The 25,672-nt window shown below is 35.2% G+C and overlaps 1 protein-coding gene across 3 annotated transcripts in view; it reads right to left on the bottom strand.

Annotated features, from left to right (window-relative positions):
• AGTPBP1 (ATP/GTP binding protein 1) overlaps window positions 1–25,672 on the bottom strand; it is a 205,896-nt gene that overhangs the window by 92,661 nt on the left and 87,563 nt on the right. For 2 of the 3 annotated variants that reach the window (XM_011945894.1, XM_011945893.1), the window contains 5 exons: window positions 23,169–23,206; window positions 19,683–19,891; window positions 17,598–17,655; window positions 11,107–11,204; window positions 7,544–7,660 (listed from right to left, as the gene is read on the bottom strand). In XM_011945894.1, the coding sequence (XP_011801284.1) occupies window positions 7,544–7,660; window positions 11,107–11,204; window positions 17,598–17,655; window positions 19,683–19,891; window positions 23,169–23,206 (520 nt within the window). Of the gene's footprint in view, window positions 1–7,543; window positions 7,661–11,106; window positions 11,205–17,597; window positions 17,776–19,682; window positions 19,892–23,168; window positions 23,207–25,672 lie in introns of all 3 variants that reach the window. The other variant, XM_011945892.1, reaches the window with a different exon arrangement.

Raw genomic sequence — 25,672 nt, 5'->3', positions numbered from 1 at the left:
ACAAACTGGTATTAAAAGCCGGCCATCAAATCACATGGATTCGTAGCCTGAATTCACATCACCTTGGTGGCCCAAAAGCACTTCAGGATTCAATCTATAATGGTGACTCTCAAAAGCAACAGCTTCTGCAGTTTCCACATGCAAAATTATAAAGAAGGAAAGAATCCTAAACATACAATTCAGCAAGGTAGAAGGAAAAAGAACCAAAAGAAACATCAGATATTGAAAAAGACCTACAAGAATCTCAGACTAAGAAATGACCATATTTAGTATGTTCAAAGAAATAAAATACAGAAAACAAGAATTAAAGACTTATTAAAAGCATTTTGTAAGCTGTGTGTGTTTTTTTTTTTTTTTTTTTTGGAGAGGGAGTCTCGCTCTGTCTCCAGGCTGGAGTGCAGTGGCGCAATCTCGGCTCACCGCAACCTCCTACTCCCTGGTTCAAGCAATTTTCTCTGCCTTAGCCTCCCGAGTAGCTAGGATTACAGGCACGCACCACCACACCCAGCTACTTTCTGTATTTTTAGTAGAGATGGGGTTTCATCATATTGGCCATAGTCTCGATCTCCTGACCTCATGGTCTCAATCTCCTGACTTTGTGATCCACCCGCCTCGGCTTCCCAAAGTGCTGGGATTATAGGCCTGAGCCACCGCGCTCAGACCCTAGTAGATATTTCTAATGACAGATGAGACAACGCCAAAAACAGAATTAGTGAACTGGCAGATGGTTCTAATGAAATAACCTGAGGGAAGCATAGAGAGGCAAAGAAAAGGAAAACAGAAAAAAGAGGTTAAAAGACATGGAAGGGAGTAAAAAGGTCTACATTCAATTCGAATTGCAAAAGAGAGAGGGCAAAAACAAAATGCAGTACCTGAAGTAGAGAATGCAGTTTTTCCAAATCTTATCAGAAAACAACTCATAGAATCCAAATACAATAAATCCCAAACAGGATTTTAAAAAAGAAAATCCGCACTTAGTCAACATTACTAGGAAACTGTAGCGTTAAAGCAAAAACAGTATGTTAAAAGCCACCAAAAATAGTTTCTTATAAAATGAAAACATACACTTACCATACATACCACCTATCAATTTCACTGATAGGTATTTACCCATGAGAAATGAAAGCATATCTCCCCAAAAAGTTTTTTGTTTGTTTGTTTTTGAGACAGAGTTTCGCTCTTGTTGCCTAGGCTGGAGTGCAGTGGCGCGATCTCAGCTCACTGCAACCTCCAGCTCCCGGGTTCAAGCGACTCTCCTGCCTCAGTCTCCCAAGTAGCTGGGATTACAGGTGCCTGCCACCATGCCCAGCTAATTTTTGGTTTTTCAGTAGAGATGGGGTTTCACTATGTTGGCGAGAATGGTCTTGAACTCCTGACCTCAGGTGATCCACCTGCTTCAGCCTCCCAAAGTTCTGGGATTACAGGCGTGAGCCACCACACTCAGCCACCCCAAAAAATTTGGTGCACAAAATGTTATCAACTTCACTCATATTAAAGTCCAATGAAGTCTAAAACTTCAGACATTCCGACACTCATCCACAAAGAAATTGTGGTGTATTTCCACAATAAAATACTGCCAAGTAATTAAAGAAAGAACCACTGTCACATGGATAAACCTCAAAAACACATGCTCAGCAAAAGAAGCGTGACCCTAAAAACTAAACGCTGTATGATTCCATTTGTAAGAAGTTCTAAAACAGTCAAGACTAGTCACAGTGACAGACAGCAGATCAGCAGTCACCTGCACAGGAGAGAAAGAGACTTCAAGGGGCCCAAGGAGACTTTCTGGAATGACAAGAAATAATTCTGTCTCAATGGGTGGTAGTCACATAGGTGGATACATCTGTCAAAACTCAATGAACTTAGGTGAAACTTACTGTATGTAAATTATAACTCAATAAAGTTGATTTTTAAAAAGTAGCCAGAGGAAGATATTAATTTTAAGAATGTTTTAGGAATGTTTACAAAATAAAGAATGTTTACAAAATAAAGACACTTTCAGGGAGAGAGGACAAGACAGCACGTGCACAAGTGTATATCAAGTACACGCCACTGAATGACATGATCCCAACAGAAGATCTGAGACACAAAAGGTAATGAAAATTTTTAAAGTGGTAAAAATGTCGGTAAGTCTATACTAAACGTTTTAGATTTAGTAAAAAAAGCAAAGCAAGGCCGGGCGCGGTGGCTCAAGCCTGTAATCCCAGCACTTTGGGAGGCCGAGACGGGTGGATCACGAGGTCAGGAGATCCAGACCATCCTGGCTAACACAGTGAAACCCCGTCTCTACTAAAAAAATACAAAAAACTAGCCGGGTGCGGTGGCGGGTGCCTGTAGTCCCAGCTACTCGGGAGGCTGAGGCGGGAGAATGGCGTAAACCCGGGAGGCGGAGCTTGCAGTGAGCTGAGATCGGCCACTGCACTCCAGGCTGGGCGACAGAGCAAGACTCCGTTTCAAAAAAAAAAAAAGGAAAGCAGTAACGACAAGTGGGTTTTTTAAAAGCTAGAGTTAAGATATATAAAAAACCTATCTGACGTTACTGCTTTGCTTTTTACGTTTAGTAAAAAAAGTATATGTATATAAATATATACATATAAAAGTTGATTTGGGAAGTCATGGTAGTTAGAATACTCGAAGTTTCCATTTATCATTGTGGGAAAGAGGAAAGAAAGGTCCTGATTTACTTTAGACTTTGACAAATATGTTGGAAAATCTACAGTAACTAGAATTTTTGCTTATTTGTCAATAATCAAACTAATACTTTAAATGGATACAGTTTGTGTAAATTATACCTCAAAAAAGTTGATTAAAATAAAAAAATAAAAAGCCTGTATGTACAGTTTTCTTTTTTTTTTTTTGAGGCAGAGTCTCGCTCTGTCGCCCAGGCTGGAGTGCTGCGGCCGGATCTCAGCTCACTGCAAGCTCCGCCTCCTGGGTTCACGCCATTCTCCTGCCTCAGCCTCCCCAGTAGCTGGGATTACAGGTGCCCGCCACCTCACCCGGCTAGTTTTTTTATATTTTTTTAGTAGAGACGGGGTTTCACCGTGTTAGCCAGGATGGTCTCGATCTCCTGACCTCGTGATCCGCCCGTCTCGGCCTCCCAAAGTGCTGGGATTACAGGCTTGAGCCACCGCGCCTGGCCAGTACAGTTTTCAAACTAGTAATAGGTAAAGGTGGAGTGAGAGAAAGATAATCCAAATGAAGGCAAGAAAAAGAGATAAACATAAAGAGATAAAACTATTAAAAATAAGATTTCATAAATATAAATCCAAATATAGAAGTAATTACATGTAAATTATCTAAATGCTTCAGTTAAATGACAAAACTCAGATTTGGTATTTTTAAAATCCAACTATATGCTGCTCAAAAAATACACATTGAAGGATACTGAAAAGTTAAAAGTTAATATAAGTACATTAATATTTTTTAAAGAGCTTTTTGTCTTAGAATCTTAGAGGTAAAGATAGTAACTTCATAATGATAAAAAGTCCAATTCAAAAAAGGAAGAAAACTCAATCTACATGTATATACAATAAATAATAACCCTCAAAAAATATATAACAAAAAACCGACAGACATGCAAAGAGAAACATACTCTAATCAGTGAGAAATTTTTCCATTGTGAGAAATTTTTTAAATACTTTTTACAGTGATTAACAGAATAAGAATAAAGATCCATAAGGATAAAAGAGAACTTAACTTCTCAACACAATTAACAATCCTTCTCCTATAGGCAAATAGACAACTGTGACTAACAAGTGCAGAATAATTTTCAAACACGTAAGAAATAGTAACAAAAGTTGATCATATCCAAGGCCATAAAACGAGCCTCAAAAATTTTAAAAGGTTATGATTATAAAGAATTTGTCCTTATTGTACAACTACATACTAGAAATCAATTAAAAAGATTTAAAATTTTTTATCTTTTTTAGAAAGCCAATTTTAAAAATTATCTTTTTTAAAAAACCAATGAATCAAAAAAAACCCATAAGATTCAGAGTAAAAATAATAAAAACATTAAACATCAAAATTACTGCTTATAAGATGCAGCAAAAACAGTAATTATAGGGAAATTCAGAGCCTATCTATGCATGCATACATACACACGCATGTGCATGCACGCGTGCGCGCGCACGCACACACACGAAAAGAATAAGGCTGAAAATTACTGGATGTCTACCTTAGATGATAATGCAAAAAAAGAAAATAAAAAAGAATGAAGGCAGCAAAAGTCAAGACACAGCACTTTAAACATATTATTTAGAGATAGGAGGATTAACTTCAAAAACATACAAAAAGTAGTTTCAGGATTTAGCATATGGGAAAGGATTACCTATGTAAAACTATTTGACGCTTTAAACTTTTTCCGTGAATAACTTTGACGAAAATTGAAAACCAAATTTAACAAGAGGAAAACAAGAAAGAAAAAATATAACAAAAGTCCACATAGTAAATGTCACCATACTACTAGAGATGTATGAATAAAAGAACTGTGAAAATGCAGAATTTTGATACTTTCAATATTCTGCCATCAAGAAACAAGAGAAAATAAATCTATAATTGTCACTATGAGTAAATAAACATAGCTTTGAAAGCATGGTAAGGATGTTGATAATTACTTTAATAATACCATACGTTGCCTTCCAATAGCATTCATTTTCCATCTGGCCACTGAATAGTGGCCTTAACACATCTAGAAACAAAGTGGGCAGTGTTCAAGATTGAAACAAACACATAAAGTAATTTTAAGCATTAATGGTTGATGCTGAAAATAATATACAAATGAAAGTGGAAAAAGTAATAATTGAAATTAACTTCGTTTATGTTTATTATCTTATGATCTACAAGAAATGGATACAAAGATAGCTGAAGAAATTTCTTTCAAACACATCCTACCTGGAACTAACCAATCTTTTTCATCCTTGAAAGCATGTCTTACGTATCGCTGCCTAAAATTCAAATACACACCTCAAAAAACAGAGCCTGAAGTATCAAATAATGCATTCCTTTGAAACTTAAAAATGACAAAGATAATCAAGTGGCAACACAATTACCTTAGAAATAATTTTTTGATTACGTAAATAAAAGACAATATGCTATTTCCCATTACATATGCTACAGAAATAGAGCTACTCTATATAAAACTTTACAGCAGAATAAACAATAAATTAGTAAATGTGTACTACTTGAAATATCTCAAGTACCATCTTTTGCTTAAAGAAAATAAAAAGGAGGAACTTAGTGACAAGCTCTTTCACTCAGACCTGTCTTTATAATCTGACACTGGAGAAGCCAAACTAATGGACAAGTTGGCAGGCTGCTCATAAAGTGCCATGTAGGAAATCATCAAGGTTAGCCTATTCTGGGTGACAAACTATAATTAGAAAACAAGGAATCTAAACATAGAAAGCAAGAACAATTCATCACAATCTAAAAGAAAGAAAACTAACTTGTGAAAGAATGAGAATCAAAGTCCTGGACTGAATACCCATAAACAGGTTACTTTTTTCTATTCCCAAATCAAAACTACAATGTGTAATCACATGAGAGTAGTGCCCCCTTAACCAAGGTTTGGATTTCCATGATTTCAGTTACTGGAGGTTAATCACAGTCTGAAGTATTAAATGGAAAAGTACAGAAATAAACAATTCGTAAGTTTTAAAGAGTGCACCATTAAGAGTAGCATGATATAATGTCACACCATCATGCTCCATCCCACCCAGGACATGACTCATCCTTTGTCCAACGTATCCACAATATCTATGCTACCAACCTGTTAGTTGCTCAGTAGCCATCTGTTATCAGATCAGAAAAAACATGGTATATAAAGGGTTTGGTTTCAGGCATCCACTGGGGGTCTTGGAACCTATCTCCCACAGATAAGGGGGGCCTACTGTATATATTTCTTATATGTACAGAAAAAGTAGAATATACAGAATAGGTGATCTCTTCACACAATAATCGATTTCCTCCTCAAACCTTTTCCACAGTATTCTTCTGCCTTGATTTAGCAGTATTTGTTATTGCTGGTATTTTCAAGTGGTGCTTAGCTAGGCACAAATGTGTTACAAGAGCTAAAGGATAACTGCTGTAGGTTGAATGGAAGAGAATCAACCTATACTCTTTCCCAAATGCCTCTTCCTGTCTTCTTTTTTTATTTTCTTTTGACAAATACCTTCTCCTTCATTCCTGCTTTGCTTCTATTACCCCTGATTTCAAAGTACCTTCTCAGGTACCTCTAATCTAGGGGGAATAACAAGATACCAGAGCAGGGAGTGGCAGGGAGGGCTGCAGAAGGTGGATAGTTGTTGCATCTTTTACGGCATCTAAGGCTTCTAAGTTCCCAAGCTGAAACCTGAATGATTAGAACCATGAAATGTAAACTCTAGGTGATAAATGTTTCTTCTTCTTCTTTTTTTTTTTTTAGAAAAAGTCTCACTCTGTTGCCAGGCTGCTGGAGTGCAGTGGTACAATCTTGACTCACTGCAACCTCCACCTCCCAGGTTCAAGAGATTCTCCTGCCTCAGAATTCAAGTAGCTGCAACTACAGGTGCGTGTCATCACACCCAGCTAATTTTCTTAATTTTAGTAGAAACGAGGTTTCGCCATATTGGTCAGGCTGGGCTCGAACTCCTGACCTCAAATGATCTACCCACCTTGGCCTCCCAAAGTGCTGAGCTTACAGGCATCAGTCACCGCACCTGGCAACAAGTATTTCTTTTTTATTTCTCATCTATAACCTCACAACTATAACCTCACAAGAAAGTATTTTTCTTTAAGCAACTAGAAATTAAGTGTACGAAATTTGGGGAACAAAGGAAGGGCTAAACGAATCTTTAAGATTATCTAGTTCAAACTCTTTGACATTTTAAGATCCTGGGCGGTTTCACAGATTTATCCAAGGAATCATCACAAAAGCCAGTTAAATGCCAACAATTCAATCAACTTGACTTGCCCTATAATCCAGGCTGAATAAAAAAACTATGTCCATTAAAGTGATGGAAAAAAAACTAAAGTGACAAAAAATGTAATAGTCCACCTTCCTTTTTTTTCTTTTTTTTTTTTGGAGACAGAGTCTTGCTCTTTCTCTAGGCTAGAGTACAGTGGCACAATCTCGGCTCACTGCAACCTCCACCTCCCAGGTTTAAGCTCTTCCCCTGCCTTAGCCTCCCGAGTAGCTGGGACTACAGGCACACGCCACCACGCCTGGCTAATTTTTTTTGTATTTTAGTAGAGACGGGGTTTCATCCTGTTGGCCAGGACAGTCTCGATTTCCTGACCTCATGATCCACCCACCTTGAACTCCCAAAGTGCTGGGATTACAGGCGTGAGGCACCGCACCTGGCCCATCTCCCCTCATTTTACAATTGCTTAACTGCAACTCAGGATGTTGACATAATTATTCAATGTCACTCAGAAAAGCAATGCTAGTTTCACTTTTTAGAAATGGAAAGAGAATAAAAAACAGTGATTATCGACCTAAGCGAGAAAAAATAACTTCTTATTAAAATCAGTTAAGATGCTGAATTTTCTATATTTATACCTGAAAATCATCAACAAGCTCAGGGAAAAGGTGTTCATACATTTTTAGATCTTCTATTGTTCGTCCCGGTTCTTGCTGGGGTTTTAGTTTGTTAATATCTGTTTCAATATCATCATTCTGAAATGATAAAAAGAGTATGTTACCAGGTAAAACAAAATTTTTAAAAATTACAGAATACATTTTAGATATGAAATGTTCCAAGTTATCAATTACATGTAATTAAAGAATAATTACTGAATAAATGCTGCATTAATTTTATCTTAAATTCAAATTTCCTTATTGCTTTGGGGTTGTTGTGTTATTGTCGAGTACTTTTGTTTTGTTTTTGTTGTGGTTACTCCAATATAACAGCATATTTGGGCTACTCAAAACAGAAAAACTTGTGCAAAGATCAAGACTCCAGTATGTCCTCCTCATTCTCCCTTACTGCCATCATTTTGTTCATATTAAAGGGCGGTAAAACTTAAGAAGACTAAATTGGAAAACATACATATATATGATGATGGTGATAATAAAACAGCTAACATTTATTAAGCACTGAAAATAAATGAAGCACTATGCTAAGCATTTTACATATATTATTTGATCTATTCTGCATAAGAACATTATGAAATTACCCCCATTTAACTGAAGAGGAAAATGAGGTATGGAGAAGTTAAGTCATTTGCTGAAAATTACACATCTTGCAAAGACAGGAGCCAGGATAAAAACCAGTTAGAGTGATTCTGAAGCACCACACTGTCAGCCAGCATGACACACTGCCCCAATACAGATTAATGATGACCACACACTCTTAGAGTGCATGGGAAATAAGGTTCCTTTAGAAAAGCTCGGTATCACCATTCACTCTGTTTTCAGCGAGGGGAAAAGTTAGGAGTGGAGCAAGAGCCAGAAATGATTTCCATGTCTCTCTAGGAAGAAAAGCAGGTGGATTTAAACGAAAAGTATGTCCTCAGAGAAACAAGATATGTATCCAGGATCATTGTGTTCTATACGCTCTTCAGAGAAGAGCTAATGAATTCCATGATAAGAGGGCAAATGTCAGCTTATCTACTACCCAAGCTATTTTCTAGGATCCTCAATGACTCTGGCCTCACACAAACTAATTATTATCTTTGTTACAGCTACAGAGAGATAATAATACCATTTATTAATTTTCAATTGGTACTATTTTTAATTTTGTGTGTACTTACTACCAGTGTAAGCTACTTATTTTTCAGCCTAATTTACAAATTTATTTTACTATACTTCAATCCTCAAAAAACTTTATATACATGTATCTGACCATACTTAACACATATTAACTACTAGTTTAAAAGAAAAAACATACTATGTATTTCTTATTATTTCATATTAAGGAATTTAGCTATTATTTACATAGCCAGTAAAAAAGATTTTCCTCATTGCTGTGTATAATATTGATTTTATTTAAATATTATATTCATCACTGTATCATTATTATATAATTATTACATGAATATGTAATTTAATCTCTTTAAATTACACATTTTTGAACCAATAATGTAATAATTTTCCTGTTTAACATCTAATAAAATACATAATGTTTCTAAAATAAAAAATAATTTACAAAGGTATTCTTTTCTCTAAACTTACTAGTTCAATATTTGATATCGTTTTATGAAAATATGGTCTTACACAGTGGCTCTCTATTTGGGGAGAAAAAAAAACAGACTTTACCTGTAAAACAGGCATAATGAGGAAAGAAAACTACAACACTCCAAAAGCTCGACAGCAGGGAATTTTGTGTCTTGGTTTAAGAAGAAACAGTAGTGAAGAACTACTTACAGACTCATCAGAAAAAAAACAGAACAACTTGCTACCACTCCTTAAAAGTTCTGCTAGTTAAGGAAGGAACAAAGAGTGCACTGGAACTTATCTACAGTCAAGTTGTGGCTATCTGGAGATGAATCTTCTAGAAGCTACCAGTTTCTATAAATGCTCCAAACCCTGAAAAATCTGGGGCAAAGAAAATGGAATCACAGTAAAAAAGTTATAACCATAAGAGAACACAAATAAATAATATTCCTACTACAATGTAGCAGTTCACCTGAAGGATGAAGGAATAGGATTCAGATAAAAAGAGGAAAAATTGAGTAACGTCTAAATGTAAAGTCAATGAGAATAAAAGGCAGGGCAGCAGTAGGAAAGAAAAAGAAGATAATAAAGCTCAGCAGTCTCAAAAAGCCAACAATTCTTTAGTTCTTGAAGAAACATTATCTTTTAGTACAGTATAGTGGTAAAGAGAGTGGACATTCCACTAGACTGCTTTCTGAATCCTGGCTCCACCTCTTATAAACTAGACTGAGAAGCTCTCTCTTCCTCTGTTTTCTATGTGCTTATACAACCTGTACTTACCTCACAGGGTTGCTATGAGGATCTAATGGTTACTATGTATATGTAAAGAGTTTGGACTAGGACAATTAAGTGTTCAATAATAAAATGTATTTTGTTCTTATTACTATAACTGCTGTGTTAAGATAAAGCAGGGAAAATGTGAGCAATCACTGATAGCCCAGTGAATAATGCAAGCTCACAACTACATTTTTCAAAGATGTCAATGTTATAAGACAAAGAAATCTGCAGAAACGTTCCAGATTAAAGGAGACTAAAGAGACCAGATAATTAAGTGCAGTACCTGATGCCAGGACACAGATGTAGTTTAGATTGGCTAACTTGACAGTTTCGCCAAAGCTTGCCTTGGTGATCACATTTGCTGGTTACAAAATTGGTTCTGTATCTATTAAGACAGAAGTCTTCCAATATCTTAACTTCTATCTCCAAAGTGAATCAAATACTCAGTGTATGCCAATTTTGATACAGTTTTGCAAGACAAAAATGGTCCAAACAGGCAAAAGTCAAATTAATCCCTCCTTCCCCACAAAAAAAAAAAAAAAAAACAGCAATAAGCTAAACAGCTAACAAGAGACCACTTTTCTACAGATGCTAGAGTGGCCCTCTCTCAATAAACAAAGCAAAATATAGACTTTCTAGGCTTCCAGAGGTACAATGAAACTCCAAAAACTTACCTGCCTCCTTTATCTAACATCTTAGGTAATATGACAATAATTTTATATTTTCTCAATAACATTTTTTTCACTTCCTTGTTCAATTAACTGAAACCTAAGAAGCATTATGCAAACACTAATTCTCACAAAAACGAATCCATTATAGACTACTTTCCTACTGTTTTTGTATCCCCAAAAGATTGCTGACAAAGGGTAATAATGCATTTTGAAATAAGTTGTCACAATAGAGTTTCAGATCACTTTCCTTCAATTTTGTAGATCTCAAAATCTACGGCAGAAAGGTTCGATAAAACCTTTCTGGTCAGAGATAGTGAAAATAAGTTACTTTAAGGTCCTTTTCAGACCAGTGGATTTAAACCAATATCATCTACCCCTTTAACTGCATAGTCATCCACGGTAAAAAGATGTGGACAAAGTAAAACCTACAATTACATACATATTTATTTACCCAATTTTTGTTTTACAACTGTAGTATATCATTTATAAAGCTAACTAATTACAGAAATTTATACTAACCTTAAAATTTTGATCTAGGTCATCTTCATTCTCAGTTTCGTTTTCAGCTTCTACATCAATATCATCGTTGTCATCACTTTCATCTACTACGTCATCCACTATGATACAAAATGTGCTATAAGTAGGTCAGAGGTAAGCATTCTACAACATGCATAGCCAACGGTAGAATGTGACTTGTATAAAGTATTTCAATCACCAAAGAAAAAGTAAATGAGATTTCTTATTTAAAATGTCTCTAAGGCTGTCCCAGCTATTGACAAACCAATGAGACAATATGAGAAAGTGCTTTAAAATTTGGAAAGCACGGTAAAGATGAATTTTACTAATGTTCTCAGTTTTTCAAAATAATGCCTTACGTTGCAACAGCCTGAATGAAACATCCTGTTTTCTATTTATTATAAATTTCAATGACTCACTTCATCCCTTTATAATTGAACCCTTCTCTATTTGTTTCAATGACGGTCATGTGCCACATACTGTGCTATGTGCTGGGAATTTTTTCCAAAGATGTGTATATCAGGGTTGTCTAATCTTCTCGTTCCCCTGGGCCACACTGGAAGAGGAAGAATTGTCCTGGGCTACACATAACATACACTAATACCAACGATAGGTGGTATGCTTAAAAAAAAAAAAAAGACACACAAAAAATCTCATATTGTTTTAAGGAAGTTTATGAATCTCTGTTGGGCCACATTCAAAGTCACTCTGGGTTGTGTGTGGCCCATGGGTGCATGTTGGACAAGCTTGGTGTAAATATAGTTGCTTCCCTCAGGTAGCTCATGAGGTTAAAGAGCAGAAAGGAGTAAACATGTAATTATAGTACCAAAGATAAACACTAACGAAGCCATAAACTCCAAAATGCTATGGGAAAACGAGGAATGCAGTAACTAACTGTAAACTGCTTGGCACCAAGGGGCTTGATGCTGACCACTTCACAGAACAGGTGATATTTAAGCAGTATCTTGTAGAAAGTATAACACATTTCTATATGAATGTAATGGTGGGTGATTTTGGCTTTTAAGAAGAGGAAATAATACTACTAAAATAAGGAAGTGAAATGATATCTTTAGAAAATAACAAAAAGTATAACTAGGATGAAGAGTATGCTTATGAAAGTACTGAAAGGAAAATAAAGAATTAAAAAATGAAGGATGTTACATAGTAGGCCAAGTAGTTTTGACTTTCAGTATTAAGAAGATAGGCACTGAGAATTTTCAAGACAAGAATGGCTTAATTCAATGTTAAGAGGTGAGAGAGAGCATACGGGTGGAGGGTGAGCAACAAATAGGAAAAAAAAAAAAAGACACTGTCCAGACAATTACAGCAGTAACAGGAATGAAACAGGAATATCTCAGGGAGTAGAATGTAAAAGGACACGGGACCATGGATGTGGGGGAGACAAAGGAAGAAGAGGGAGAGTGCTTGGAGGATTCTCACGTAAAAAACGGCTTCTAAACAAAGTAGAAAATATTTTTAAAAGCTATTTTTCCAAACTCTTTTTCACTTCCATTTCCAATGCGACTTACAACAGTGATTAACTGGCCCCCTTAGTATTTGTTCACCTTCCCTTCCTTTTAGTAATTGAGCCCCTGAGTTTTAGCTATGGAGACTCCAGCCTCCCTTGCAGCAGTCATGGCCATATATATGACCAATTTTTGGCCAGTGGTATAGGAGGCAAAGTGATAAACACAAATTCTAGGTCACATTCTTTAAAAAGAAAATTGTCTTCTCCATTTTTTCCATTTGCATCTTCCACATGAGGAAACCACATAGGAGAAGGTTAAAAACACAATAAAAACAACCTGTTTTCTTTGATAACCCAGCAGAGGTCTACTGCCTAGGACCACCTGTCTATCTTCTGGACAGATATGTGGGGGGGGAGGGGAATTCTATGTTGTAGCAGGATAGCACAGGGGTTCTGGAAACAAAATACCTGGATTCAAATCCTAGCTCCCCAGCTTACTAGCTATTTGACCCTGAGCAAGTTACATCAATTATTTGTCTTCATTTCTTTGTCTATAAAATGGAGATATCTACTCATAGTATCTTTGTAAGCAATATAGGAGTTAATATATGTAAAGTGCCAGGCAAAGAGTATGTGTTACACAAATGTTTATTACTGCTGCTGCCTGAGGGACTGTGCTACTGGGTCTCTTTGTAACAGCAGTTTAGTCAACCCTAACTAATACAGGTACAAATATAAAAACAAATCACCTCAAATTCTTAGAAACAGATAGCAAAACATAAATATTCATATTTCACATGGTAACCTGGGCTGATTTATACTTATGCCCTAACAACAGTTGGTCATGGATAAACAAGGGAAGAACTGACATTTGGAAGAAGAGAAGGAAGAAAATAACTCCTAGGAAAAAAGAAAGGGATTACATTAAGAAAATCCTACTGTAAATAGGAAAAATGACTGCTTGGAAAGAAAGGGAGAGCAGAAAATGGAGTTCAGCATCAGAGAGAAAATATGTTTTCAGTTTTTAGTCAAACCTTTCAAATATTTTCCTTTGTATGATGTTTTCCTTTGGGTTTATACTCCAGATGTGAAATGCCATATAGCTTAGAGTATCTGAGACCTTCTCTGCTATTTCGAAGATCCATTCATTATACCAGTACCAATAATTAACAATATTATTATAACTAATCAAATTAAAACCAAGGAATATAAATCAAAATTCTTACTGATTTTCAAAATGTCCTTGGCTTATTAATAGTAAAAACAGAAATATAGGAAACAAATGTCTATCAGTAGGAAACCAGTTAAATTATACTATGACTATATGATGTAGTCATTAGAACAGTCTGCACATTCTCTAAGGATTGGGAAAGGACATCACGGGAAGTTTATTTTGCTGTTGCTATTGTGCCTATAAATGTGATCTACTTTCCCTTTATGTTTTCTAAGTGGTTTTTGTTGACACATATATACACACACAGAGGAAGGCTATTTAATTTTATTCATTTTTCTTGTAAATAGTATCTTACTGTTCTGTTGCGTAAACCATGTTTTTACAATTGATTTGCTTGGATTTTCTATATAAATAGTAATATCCTCCACAGATACTGATAGATTTATCTCACTCTTTTAATGGTTAAGACTTTCTTTTCCCTATTTTACTGACTTAGCTAGAGTTTTCAAAACTATGGTAAATAATATTGGTTGAGAGAGGCATCCTCTAACGTTTCATTACTATTTATGATATTGGCTATTGATTTGAGTTAGATAATACTTGGATTGGTCAGGAAATATTCCTGGTTTCCTTAAGAAATTTTTCTAGACTGATATGATTTTTATGAAATCTTTTCAAGGTATTTACTGAGATGATCATATTTGTCCCTTTGATCTACTGATAATACATTTTACTAATTAAAGTGTTACTGTTACAATAAACTTACTTCCTTAAAAATCACCTTTACTTGGGCAAGGTGTCCCACACGTAAACAATACCGCTCAACTAAATTTGCTAATACTTTAGGATTTTAATATTTATTTTCATGAGTGACAGTGATCCGTACGTTGTTTCAGATTAATTTACCAGATTATGTTTTCAGCATCATGCTAGCTTCTACACTTTCCTTTTTTTTTTTGCTCTGGAAAAGAAAGTATAGGAAAATTTCTTGAAAGTTTGGGAGAACTAATCTATGAAGTCATCACCAACTGGTGTCTTCACTGAAGAAGCTTGACTGCATATTCAATTTCAAGGTTTTTACTATTTAAGTCAATATTAGTTACTCATATTTTCCTAAAATATTGTCCATTTCAATCACACAGTGACCCTTGAACAATCTAAGTTTGAACTGTGCAGGTTCTACCTCAACCCGGGAAGCAGAGGATGCAGTGAGCTGAGATCGTGCCACTGCACTCCAGCCTGAAGACAGAGCGAGACTCCATCTCAAAAAAAGAAAACAACAACACACCACTCAGAGTTTCTGAGTTGGTGAACACATCACGGTGCTGGGAGGGTGGTGTGCCTGGAGAGGGCACGGAAGCCCCACACCCCTTCTCTTATACCTGGCTCTATGCATCACTTCCATTTACCTGCTCTCGAGTTGTATCCTTTATAATAAACCCATAACCATAAGTAGAGTGTTCCTGAGTTCTATGAGCCATTCTGGCAAATTATCAAACTTGAGCAACAGGTTGTGAAAACCCCCACCCCCATCAACTTCATTGCCAATAGGTCAGACACACAAGTAGTCCAGACTTGTAATTGTTATCTAAAGTGGTGGCAGTCCTATGGGACTAAACCCTTAACCTGTGGGTCTGTATTTACTCCAGGTGTTCAGTGTCAGAATTGAATTGAATTGCAGAACACCCAGCTGGTGTGTGAAGATACGGAGAACTGGTTGGTGGGAGAACAAAAGACACATATTTGGGGTCAGAAATGCTGTGAGTAAAAGAGCTCAGACCTATCCTTGTGGACTCACACTCTAGCTGAACTGTGAAACATATAATGAAGCCTGACATGTGAGAAAATAATGAAATACAAAGCAGTGGCAAGGGTGCGTAGTCCCAGCTACTTGGGAGGATGAGGTGGGGGGATCTCTTGAGCTCAGGACTTCAAGATCAGCCTGGGAAACACAGGGGAAGGAAGGAAGAAAAGGAGGAAGGAATAACGGAAATAGAATGAGGGTATTTTCCTAGTATCTATACACTTGCTATTAGAACCCTCCTCTCCCATCTGAATCAAGAAGGCTTGTCAGTCAAGGTAAATATGCATTTCTAGTCCAGTGACTCATTGGTCTGAGAAGCAGGCATAAAAGGAACCAAAAGAAAAATATAATTTGTCATTTGTTCCCATGTTTGGTGAATTTGCTGCACTAGAGGTCAGCTTCCTCTATCCATCAATCCAGACACTAAATAAAGAATTTGCGGGGGCATATCCTACCTCCTTCCTGGTGTCACTCCTGGCCGCAGCACAGGGAAGCCTCACCAGCTTTCCACCAGTGAGAACCACCACTTTAACCCCCATGATCCTATGCTGATATAGGAAAGAAAGGGATTCCAACTGCTTCCTGATTGTCCCTCCAAATTGCTGCTGATGGCACCTCAACTTTAGCAGAAGATAATGCATTCCTAGAAGTCTGATGCTGCTCCTGCATTTATTCACGGCTCCACCACATTTCTTGCATGTTCTGTATTTGTTCCACGCCCCTTTTACCTAGTCTTCAGAGTTGGTACAGATTTTCTCCTGTAAAGGTCCGTCGGTAATTTCAGACGGAGCGGAGAAAGGGTATCGGACCTTGCTTTGACTTCGCTTTCTTCCCCGTGAGTCCTACACTTAGTCTTAGGCTTTTCGACATTTTAAAGGAGGTTTCTAAATAATCCATTTTGATATTTTGTGTCAAACTGTGTTTTAATAATTACATATTTTAAAAATAAAAACACAATAGTACCCTATGACATATACCATTAATAAATTTATACCAAGGATAATGAAACTAATATAATTCCTTGAAAATGCTTTTAAAACACTTGCTTCAAATAAGAATTTTTATATATAAAGAATCTTCAAATTTTTTTTTCAAAAAAGTAATCAACTGATAAGAAAATACTATAGAAATTCTATTAAAAGCCAGGACTACTTTCTCTTTTTCACTTTGGTAGATGCTATCAAAGAAATTCTTCTTCCCCACATAAATAAACTTAAACTCTTACTTCCTCTACTGTATACCTACAGTATAATATGGAAAGTGACAGTCTGCCTCAGATAATTTCATATTTTCATCCAAGTAAGTCATGTGCAAGTTTTTGTTAAGCATAAAACTATAGTAATTTTGGTGATTAATTTTTTTTAACTTAAGAAAAAAAAATTCACTGAAAAGCTACAAATGTAAACCCAAACACAATTACCTCAACATTTAATGTTTATATTTTTGCACTTTAAAAACATACATAAGTTGGGCTGGGTGTGGTGGCTCATGCCTGCAATCCCAGCACTTTGGGAGGCCAAGGCAGGCAGATCACTTGAAGTCAGGAGTTTGAGAACAGCCTGGCCAACATGGCAAAAACCCATCTCTACTAAAAACACAGAAATTACCCAGGAGTGGTGGCACACGCCTGTGATCCTAGCTACTCAGGAGGCTGAGGCAGAAGAACTGCTTGAACCCGGGAGGCAGAGGTTGCAGTGAGCCGAGATTGCACCACTGCACTCCACCCTGGGCAACAGAGTAAGACTCTGTCTCAAAAAAAAAACAAAAAAAAGTACGTAAGCTATCAAATAATGTTCCTATGTGAAGCTTAATTATTTCACAATTCACATTTGCATATATACAACACATCCCACACCATTTCGCTTAATTATTGCCTCCAATTTCTTATATTTAAAGAAATGCTTAAATAAAACAAAATGTGAATGTTTATCATGTTCATTAAGGCCTTCCTTTGCTGAGGAGTTCGACATAAATTAAAAAAAAAAAAAATGACAGGGTCACATAATTCTAAGAATCCACAAAAAGCAGCAGTAACCCTGTGATCCTACCTTCAGGGGGTAAGCTGTAGAGCTGAGCCACAGGACCAGTCACAGGAATAACAGGCAACTGGAAATGAAAAGAACTTTTAATTGTTGGGAGTGGCAGTCGATTTTTTGGGAAACACTTCCTCATTATCAGACTGGAGGTATTGACAAGAGGATCCAGAGTCCTGACTGCCAGACATTCCTGTTTTTTAAAAAAAAAGAAAAAGAAAAAGAATGTTTTTGATGAATAACTGAACCAATTTTACTTTACTTCAAAAAGTAATACATTAATAATTTTCTAGAAACAAATATCTCAAAAACCAATATTTTAACACAGAATAATTATAAAATAGCTTTACTATTCAGAATTATCTATCTGTAAGTAAGAACCCCATGTGGCAAATTGAGAAGAACTTTTCCTTAAATATTTCACTAAGCAGAAATCAGTACCATCTTTGGAGTGACTTGGGGGGACACTTCGCAAGCCTAGGGCATAAAATAAAGACAATTTAAGGGAAAAGGGGGAAAAAAGATTAAGCAAGAAAATTTAAAAGGTGTAAGAAATTAAAAACAACAACAACAACAACAACAAAAACATGCATTTGACTAAACCTTCCTCAGAACTGCATCAGTTAGCATGCAATAATACCTCTCATAAGTTGGCTATTCACCTTATAAAAGGATAGCCTGAATTTCATAATATAAAGTTTTTTGGTTTTTTTTTTTTTGAGACAGAGTCTCACTCTGTCGCCCAGGCTGGAGTGCAGTAGCGCAATCTCGGCTCACTGCAAGCTCTGCCTCCTGAATTCATACCATTCTCCTGCCTCAGCCTCCCGAGTAGCTGGGACTACAGGCGCCGCCACCACGCCCAGCTAATTTTTTGTATTTTTAGTAGAGAGGGGTTTCACTGTGTTAGTCAGGATGGTCTCAATATTCTGACCTCGTGATCCACCCGCCTCGGCCTCCCAAAGTGCTGGGATTACAGGTGTAAGCCACCGCACCTGGCCCACAATATAAGGTTTTAAGAGTCTGACTTGCCATCCTGGTATCTAATCTGGAGAAGGGTTAAGGGACATGGGATATGAAACTGTCACGTAACAATAGCATTATTAGTGACAATTGACATTTAGATGGTACTCTGATACACTGTAAAAGTTTCCATACATACTTTCACATCTGACCTGTCAAAACAAATGAGAAATTAAGATCAGAAATGTTAAGTGGCATAAACCAAGTCACCTAACTCTTCCTCATATATAAAATATCCATCAATATCTATACTAGGAATAGTAAAAACAAGTGCATATGATTGACCTAGAAAAGAAAAAACTAAGGTAAACATAAAATACGTGTTCAGATATCTTAACTCTTGTCATATAAAAATAGGTTGTGCTTGTCATGTGTAAGACCAGGAGGGCACAATCAAGATAACTGGCTGATATTTTCAAAAAGACAGCTTTCTTTCTAATAATTATAGCTTTCTTTTAAAAAAATGGGGGTGGGGTTGCATTGCAACATCCTCATTCCCCATAGCTGACAGTCAACACAGATGCTGGAAAAGATCTCACTAAATATATTGTCAAAAATGTTTATGCTTAAAATGGCTGGCAGATCTAGCATTCCCAGTTCCAGGTTTCATTTTTACACCTTCTCTATTCAAAAAAGCCTCTATCCAGCAGGAAAACATGCACAACACTCACAGACAACAAAGCTGCTCTACAGGCTATAAAGGATCCACAGATACCTCATGAAAGGAGCATACAACACTGAGTATAGCCAACTACACATCCTAGAAAACATGGCTTCATGGAATCCCCTCTTGCTAAGTGGATGAATTTCTACTTCTTTCTTTTGCCTTTCGAAGAAAATTTCACATTGCAGAGCTGTGCACTGACCATTTCCTCCAACTCAGCCTGAGGTCACATGTGAGAAATAATGTGTGTCTTTTACTTTTAAGATTTTTACATGTGTCTTTTACTTTTAAGATTTTCGAAAAATGCATTTATCATGTGTATATGTTTCTGAGTATTTGTACACTAATTCAGTTTTCTTAACAACCAAATCGTATCCTTAGTACATAATCAGGATAAGAAGAAGAAAATAACTCACTTGTGAAGTGTTATACAGAATTTTCATCCCATTGGCATCAATAAATGCTTTTCTTCCCAACTTGATGTTTGTAACACTTTTTAAACTCTGTAAAATTCCTTTCCGAATGAGCATGTTTCTATGCCGGTTATCATGGCGGTGCCAATCTACATAAATTGTTAAAAGCACTTGGACATATCCTCTGTCTACAGCTCTCCTGGCATTTGATTCTTTAACAAAAGAAAATTGAGAAAGAATATTTTTTAAATGACGAGAGAGAGTGGTAAAATAAATCAAATTTAAAATATTACCTCAATAGTGTGATGGATACTTATAATTTTTTTTCCAAAACAAATGACAACCACATATTTAAATTTTTTCTAACAAAACAAATATGAAGTTCCAGAGAGCAAATTACAACCTCTTCCAAAATCTGCCTGTATACTGTTTCACAATTTATAAATATCAAAATCTCTTAACTAAAATTAGAAGAACATCTTTTTAAATGCTTTTGTTTACTAACAAAAGCTTCATGTATTTTAAAATTTATGAATATATTGATTTTTGTTACACCAAATGAAATGTATAAGCTTTCTACTTGCTAGTTGTGAATGTGATTTTTAGAAGATCCGCTATCATTTTTATAATTTATATTACAAACTTTATGTTCCCACTGAAATAAACCCTATTGAATTGTAGCTTCTATTGCAAACTTTGTTTCCACTAAAATTAATCACTCTAATTACTCCACAATTATATAAATATTCATACTAAAACAATGCTCATTTAAAAATACTTACATAACATTTTTAGTAAATGAAATTTAAGGAGCATTACATGATTAGAGAATAGTGCTTTGTGGCTTTCTAGTCATTAGATTTTCACTGCAAAAGAACTACACTAAAGGTTTTTGTAAATACTCAATTTTATTGGAGTAGAATTAACAAATAAATCCAAGTTTGACCTAATTTTATTATTTTTAAAAGTATAGTATTTAAAATTATTAACCATAGGGTGCATTTTACTCAGATAGTGGCAAGGGAATCATATCAGAGCAACTTACCAACTCACCCAATGCTACTCTGGCGGGTTAATCATAAGGAGCACAAGATCATGTGCAATACCCATCTAAGGTAGTTTAATTACAAGGAAATACTAATCTCTTCTTAATCTCAAATATACCTATAAAATAACCACTAGGTTCACAGTATGGACACTAAGAAAATGCAATAGTAAGGCTCCACTGATTTTAGTTGCCTGAATTATTGCAGTTTCTAAATGTGCTAGTACAAACCTAAAACATAACACTGAGATGAACTTATTAATTCCCAATCAGAACTATGGTCTCACATTAGGCAGAAGACACTTACTAGAGCTAGAGAAAAGATTTCTTATGTGAAGGCTTTAAACCCTCTATTGTGTCTACAATAGCTAGTGTGCTAAGGCTGTGGCTGTTTACAAAATCACTTCTATTGTTTTGACCAAGAAAAGCTTCGTACATTTTACATGAATATACGCTTTGTTTATACCAGTTGGAAATAAGCCTTTAGTTTACTAGCTGTGAATGTGATTTTGTTAAAAGCCATTATGATCATTCTAATTCCTATTACAAATCTTGTGTGTTTCCACCATGATTCCCAATAGCCTAAATGGTATTTATGAGAAATATTAAAATTCTTCCCGAAAGATCAAGAAAGAAACTTGCCCATAATTCAAACACAGGTGCCCAGTGCCCCTTAAAGGAAGTGAACTGAGCTACATGCAATCTGTGCTGAGCACAATTAAAACATTAGTAAAGGGAACTTTATTCATGTATTCAGTGTACCAAACTCACAATTAGCCTATGTCTCTTCTTCCCTCTCTAAAATCTAATTTATCCTTTTAAAGAAAATGATCGCTCCTCCCCAGCAAAACCAAAAAAAATTTGAAAAATAAATGAGAATGCTCCAAAATGCCATGATTTGTTTAAAAATATGCAGTACACTACTAAATTTTATTTTGCATCATTCAATTTTCATCCTATTTAGGGCTATGTGTCCTCTGAAAATATATTAAATATAAATTGAAGTCATTCTACTTGTCAGTTACTTTTCTTATTCTGATGGAATAAACAGGTATGCTTGCCCACCACCCTCGTTTGAAAAAGCAGGGAGTAAAAAGGAGACTACTAAAAACTGAAAATATTAAATTACAGTCATCATGGATGAATTGATTTCTATAAAATACTTGCAACTTATGAGAATTTTAGCTTTTACTAACTTAGAATTAATGACTTTGCTATCAGTGATCCTGAAAATTAGTAAGCTTTAATAAAACTTTAGTTTTAAAAGCTATTCTAATCTACTCCAAATCAAAAGTATTTGCCCATATTAAGAATTAATCTTTATACAGTTTAAACCACAAACTCAGGACCCATCAAAGCAAAGCTAAAAATATCTTCTAAAATTAATCCACATGTGATCTTGATCTAAAGTTTACCACATCATATATGAAAATAGAGCTACACAGCTAATCTAACTGAGTGTCATACACTTCATTTGAAAAATAAAGTTGTTAAATGAGAATTATATTATTTACTACTAATACCTAAGGTGATTTTTAAAATTTAATAAATCATTACCAAATATTAGATTTTGATCATTTCATTATTTGCTATTATTAAAAAAAAAAAGAATTCTGGTAATTCAAATGTAAGGGCAAGTTGGTCTCACCCCTGACAGACAGTTCTTGATGAGCTAGCAGTTAATTATGTTTCCCTTGTGGAGGGTGGAGTGTGGTGGGGACATATAAAAGTCACCCAGCTACCAACACAGATTGTTAAGACCAAATGTTACTGTGATTAAGCAAAATATTTAATCAACCAATAGACCCCTGAAGCCCAATAATAAAAAAAATTTAAAATAAAGATACTCAGTATCTTGGAGAGAAACAATATATATAAGTACAGACAATTACTCTCCAAAAGCATAAGCCATATCTACTCCAATGCTTCAATTCTGATAAGGAAAACAGTGCTTTATTTTGTAAATGAATTAGGCTGTAAATGTATATTGTCACATTTTCTAAATGTTATGTAAACTCACATTTATGGTAGAAATAAAATTTGTAGGGTTCTAAGTTACTCACAAAATCAGAGATAGTAGTTGTTAAAGATATTTCTTATAGTAAAAGTTCAATACCACGTTAGCTTTACTTTCAAAACATGGTACTTATATATTTTCCTCTACTAATGGATCGTAATGTTATCTAAATTACTGAGAAATAAGAAATCAATGTGCTTGACTAAATTATACAAATGTACTAAATAAATTATAGATCAAAAAACATAATATGGTATTAGTTATGATGCATAGCAACTATGCTAAAAGGAAAAATCAATTTTGACATTAGAATATTATAAACCAGCTTTATTACTATAGTCTAAATCTACATTTCCAGTCTCTTTAACATAGTAAATAGAATTCTCAGAAAAATAGTATCTAGTATTTCTAGTATGTAAAAACTTACTTGATTTTAGCAATGCAGCAAGAGTGTCTAAAGCAACCCTGTCAACACAACAAGAAAACACAAACAACAACAAAACTAGTAAAATTAATCTACAATAGTAAATTCATACAATCTTTTTCAATAAGTCATTATTCTATTATCTATTCCAAAGTTTATTCTTGTTTAAGTTAATTACACATGGTATTTCTCTGTATGCATCTCTCTCTTCAGTTTAAAATTGGATATGAAAAAGATTGAAATATCAATAGGTGGGAACAAAAAAAATGTTTTGAGAAAGAAAAAGAAGGAAATTAACAATGTCTAAGTTTTTGCCAGAAGTTAGATGAACAGAATCATTCATCAGCCTCTGTATCTGACCTGAGAGTTAACAAAGGAACCACACTATTAAAAATCATACGCCGTGACTTGCAAAGGAATTAAAAACAAATCTTAACACAAGTTCATAACAACAAAATTCTATAGATATTGTAACTTTCTGACTTCAAAGTTATTTCCGTTCTATCGAGGTATATATCCTCCTATTTAAGGCCATAACAAAGGAAAAATATTTTGGAACTTGAAGGTTGGGGAGAAGTATAAGCCCTTACTATTTTTCAGCTATGACGCACCAAGATGAATAAGAAGCCTAATTAATATCTCAAAAACTCTTACTGTCCCTTAGAGGACAAAGCAATCACCGCCAAAATCGAAAGTATTTAAATTGTATTTGAACATAAATAGTCACACACAGTGAAATCAACTGCCATTAATCAGCTGTAAAAATACACATAATATCACCATGGAAAACCTGTAATTCAAATCGCTTAGTTTTAATCATTTACTGAATTAATGGCACCTAATTTCAGTAATTTTTAAAATGTAAGGCACATATTATGGTACCTCTTGGTAATACATCAACAATTACAATTAATTTGCATTAAAATTATGTATATTATGAAACAATCATTTCACTCACCATTAAGCATTTGTTGAATGCCTACTTGATAACCACAGTAGCAAGTTCTTCATGGTTATAAAATTAGAAAACAAACTTATCTCTTCCACAGATAATTTTACAATCTACATAATGTAATAAAAGAGCACACCTATGAAAAAACTGCTCAAGAAATCAAAAACAAAAAGGAGGTAATAAAGTAAAAGTTGCATATATCAGTAGTAAAAGGAAAGCAGCATGACTAGGTGTAGGTAAAGGTAAAGAGCATAACAGATTACAAGACTTAAGATGGGTAGGTAAAGTTCATAGCAAAATCTGAAACAATAATCCAGGACTAGGCACACAGTAAGTGCTCAACAAATGCCCAGTAAGAGGAAGTTCTTAATGGCTACACTTTCATTTACTGACAAAAATAAAGCAACTATGTAAATCTTTATAATAATGTTTGTAAAATAATAAGTAAATTCATACCTGTAACTTCCTCAAAACAATGTGAAGTGTTGGTGAGTTAAAGATAAACATTATAAAATTTTGTATTACATTTTCATTGCATTGAATTATCAGTAAGAAACTTTCCATACTTTCACATTTATGCAATAACGTGTACAGGAGAATATAAAACTATAAGAATAAGGATGGCTTTTAAATTCGTCAAAATTAAACACAAAACTAAATAAATATTCCATATAAGACTGCGATTTATAAAAATTAAAATGGAAAAGAAAACTACTTCAGTAAGACCTGACAAATGCCAGACACTGTTACAGATGCTTTATATATGTTTTCTAGTTTCCTTCTTAAAACAATTTTGTTCCACAGAACTGAAATATAACAGGCCTAGGGCCACATAAAATCTCAATGTAACAGAAAATGAAGAATGTAATTCTCTTGTTAAGAAAGGAAATTATGAAATCAGAAATGTCAGTCTCCCTTTGAGAAGGCTATCTGAACTTTCACTTCCAGACAAGATGGAGTAACAGAAACCAGATGTATCCTCTCATTTGATGTAAATTTTTTTTATGGACAAAATGGAATGACTGTTTAAGACACTGGATATCAAGCAATGAAAGATAGAGATCCACAGAAATGGCAAAAATGAGATGGGCCCTACAATTGCCCCAGCTTACTACGCCTTGAGAAAGTGACCAACCCACAGCACAGGGAGATGGAACCTAGGGAGAGTCTGGCAGATCCCAAAAGTTGAGCACATGAACTCCCTGACTGAGGACACAGAGGGTCCAGGGAGGTCAAGTCAAGTAGAGTTCACAGGGCAGAATATCAGAAAATGAGAGCTGTACAAAAAGAATGGCTCAGGGATTTTCAGCAAGTTGTGTTGGAATAGTCAGCAAAGTAGTGATCAGCACACGTGTGTGAAGTAACTACTAAGGACGGGGAAAAGCCATCCAAAAGGACTGGAGAACCACATTCAGTATTCACACAGGGCTGAGAACTGTGCCTCTTCCCATCAATCACACTGGAAATCCTCATAATTCATTGAGTACAGTGCTCCTAAGGATTCTGCCTCAGTAGTGGGGAATAATCAGTCCTAAACAGTGCTTTGATCCCTTCT

This window comes from Colobus angolensis, unplaced genomic scaffold (assembly GCF_000951035.1).
Source record: "Colobus angolensis palliatus isolate OR3802 unplaced genomic scaffold, Cang.pa_1.0 Scaffold246, whole genome shotgun sequence".
Lineage (NCBI taxonomy): Eukaryota > Metazoa > Chordata > Mammalia > Primates > Cercopithecidae > Colobus > Colobus angolensis.
This window is presented reverse-complemented; position numbering and strand designations above follow the sequence as displayed.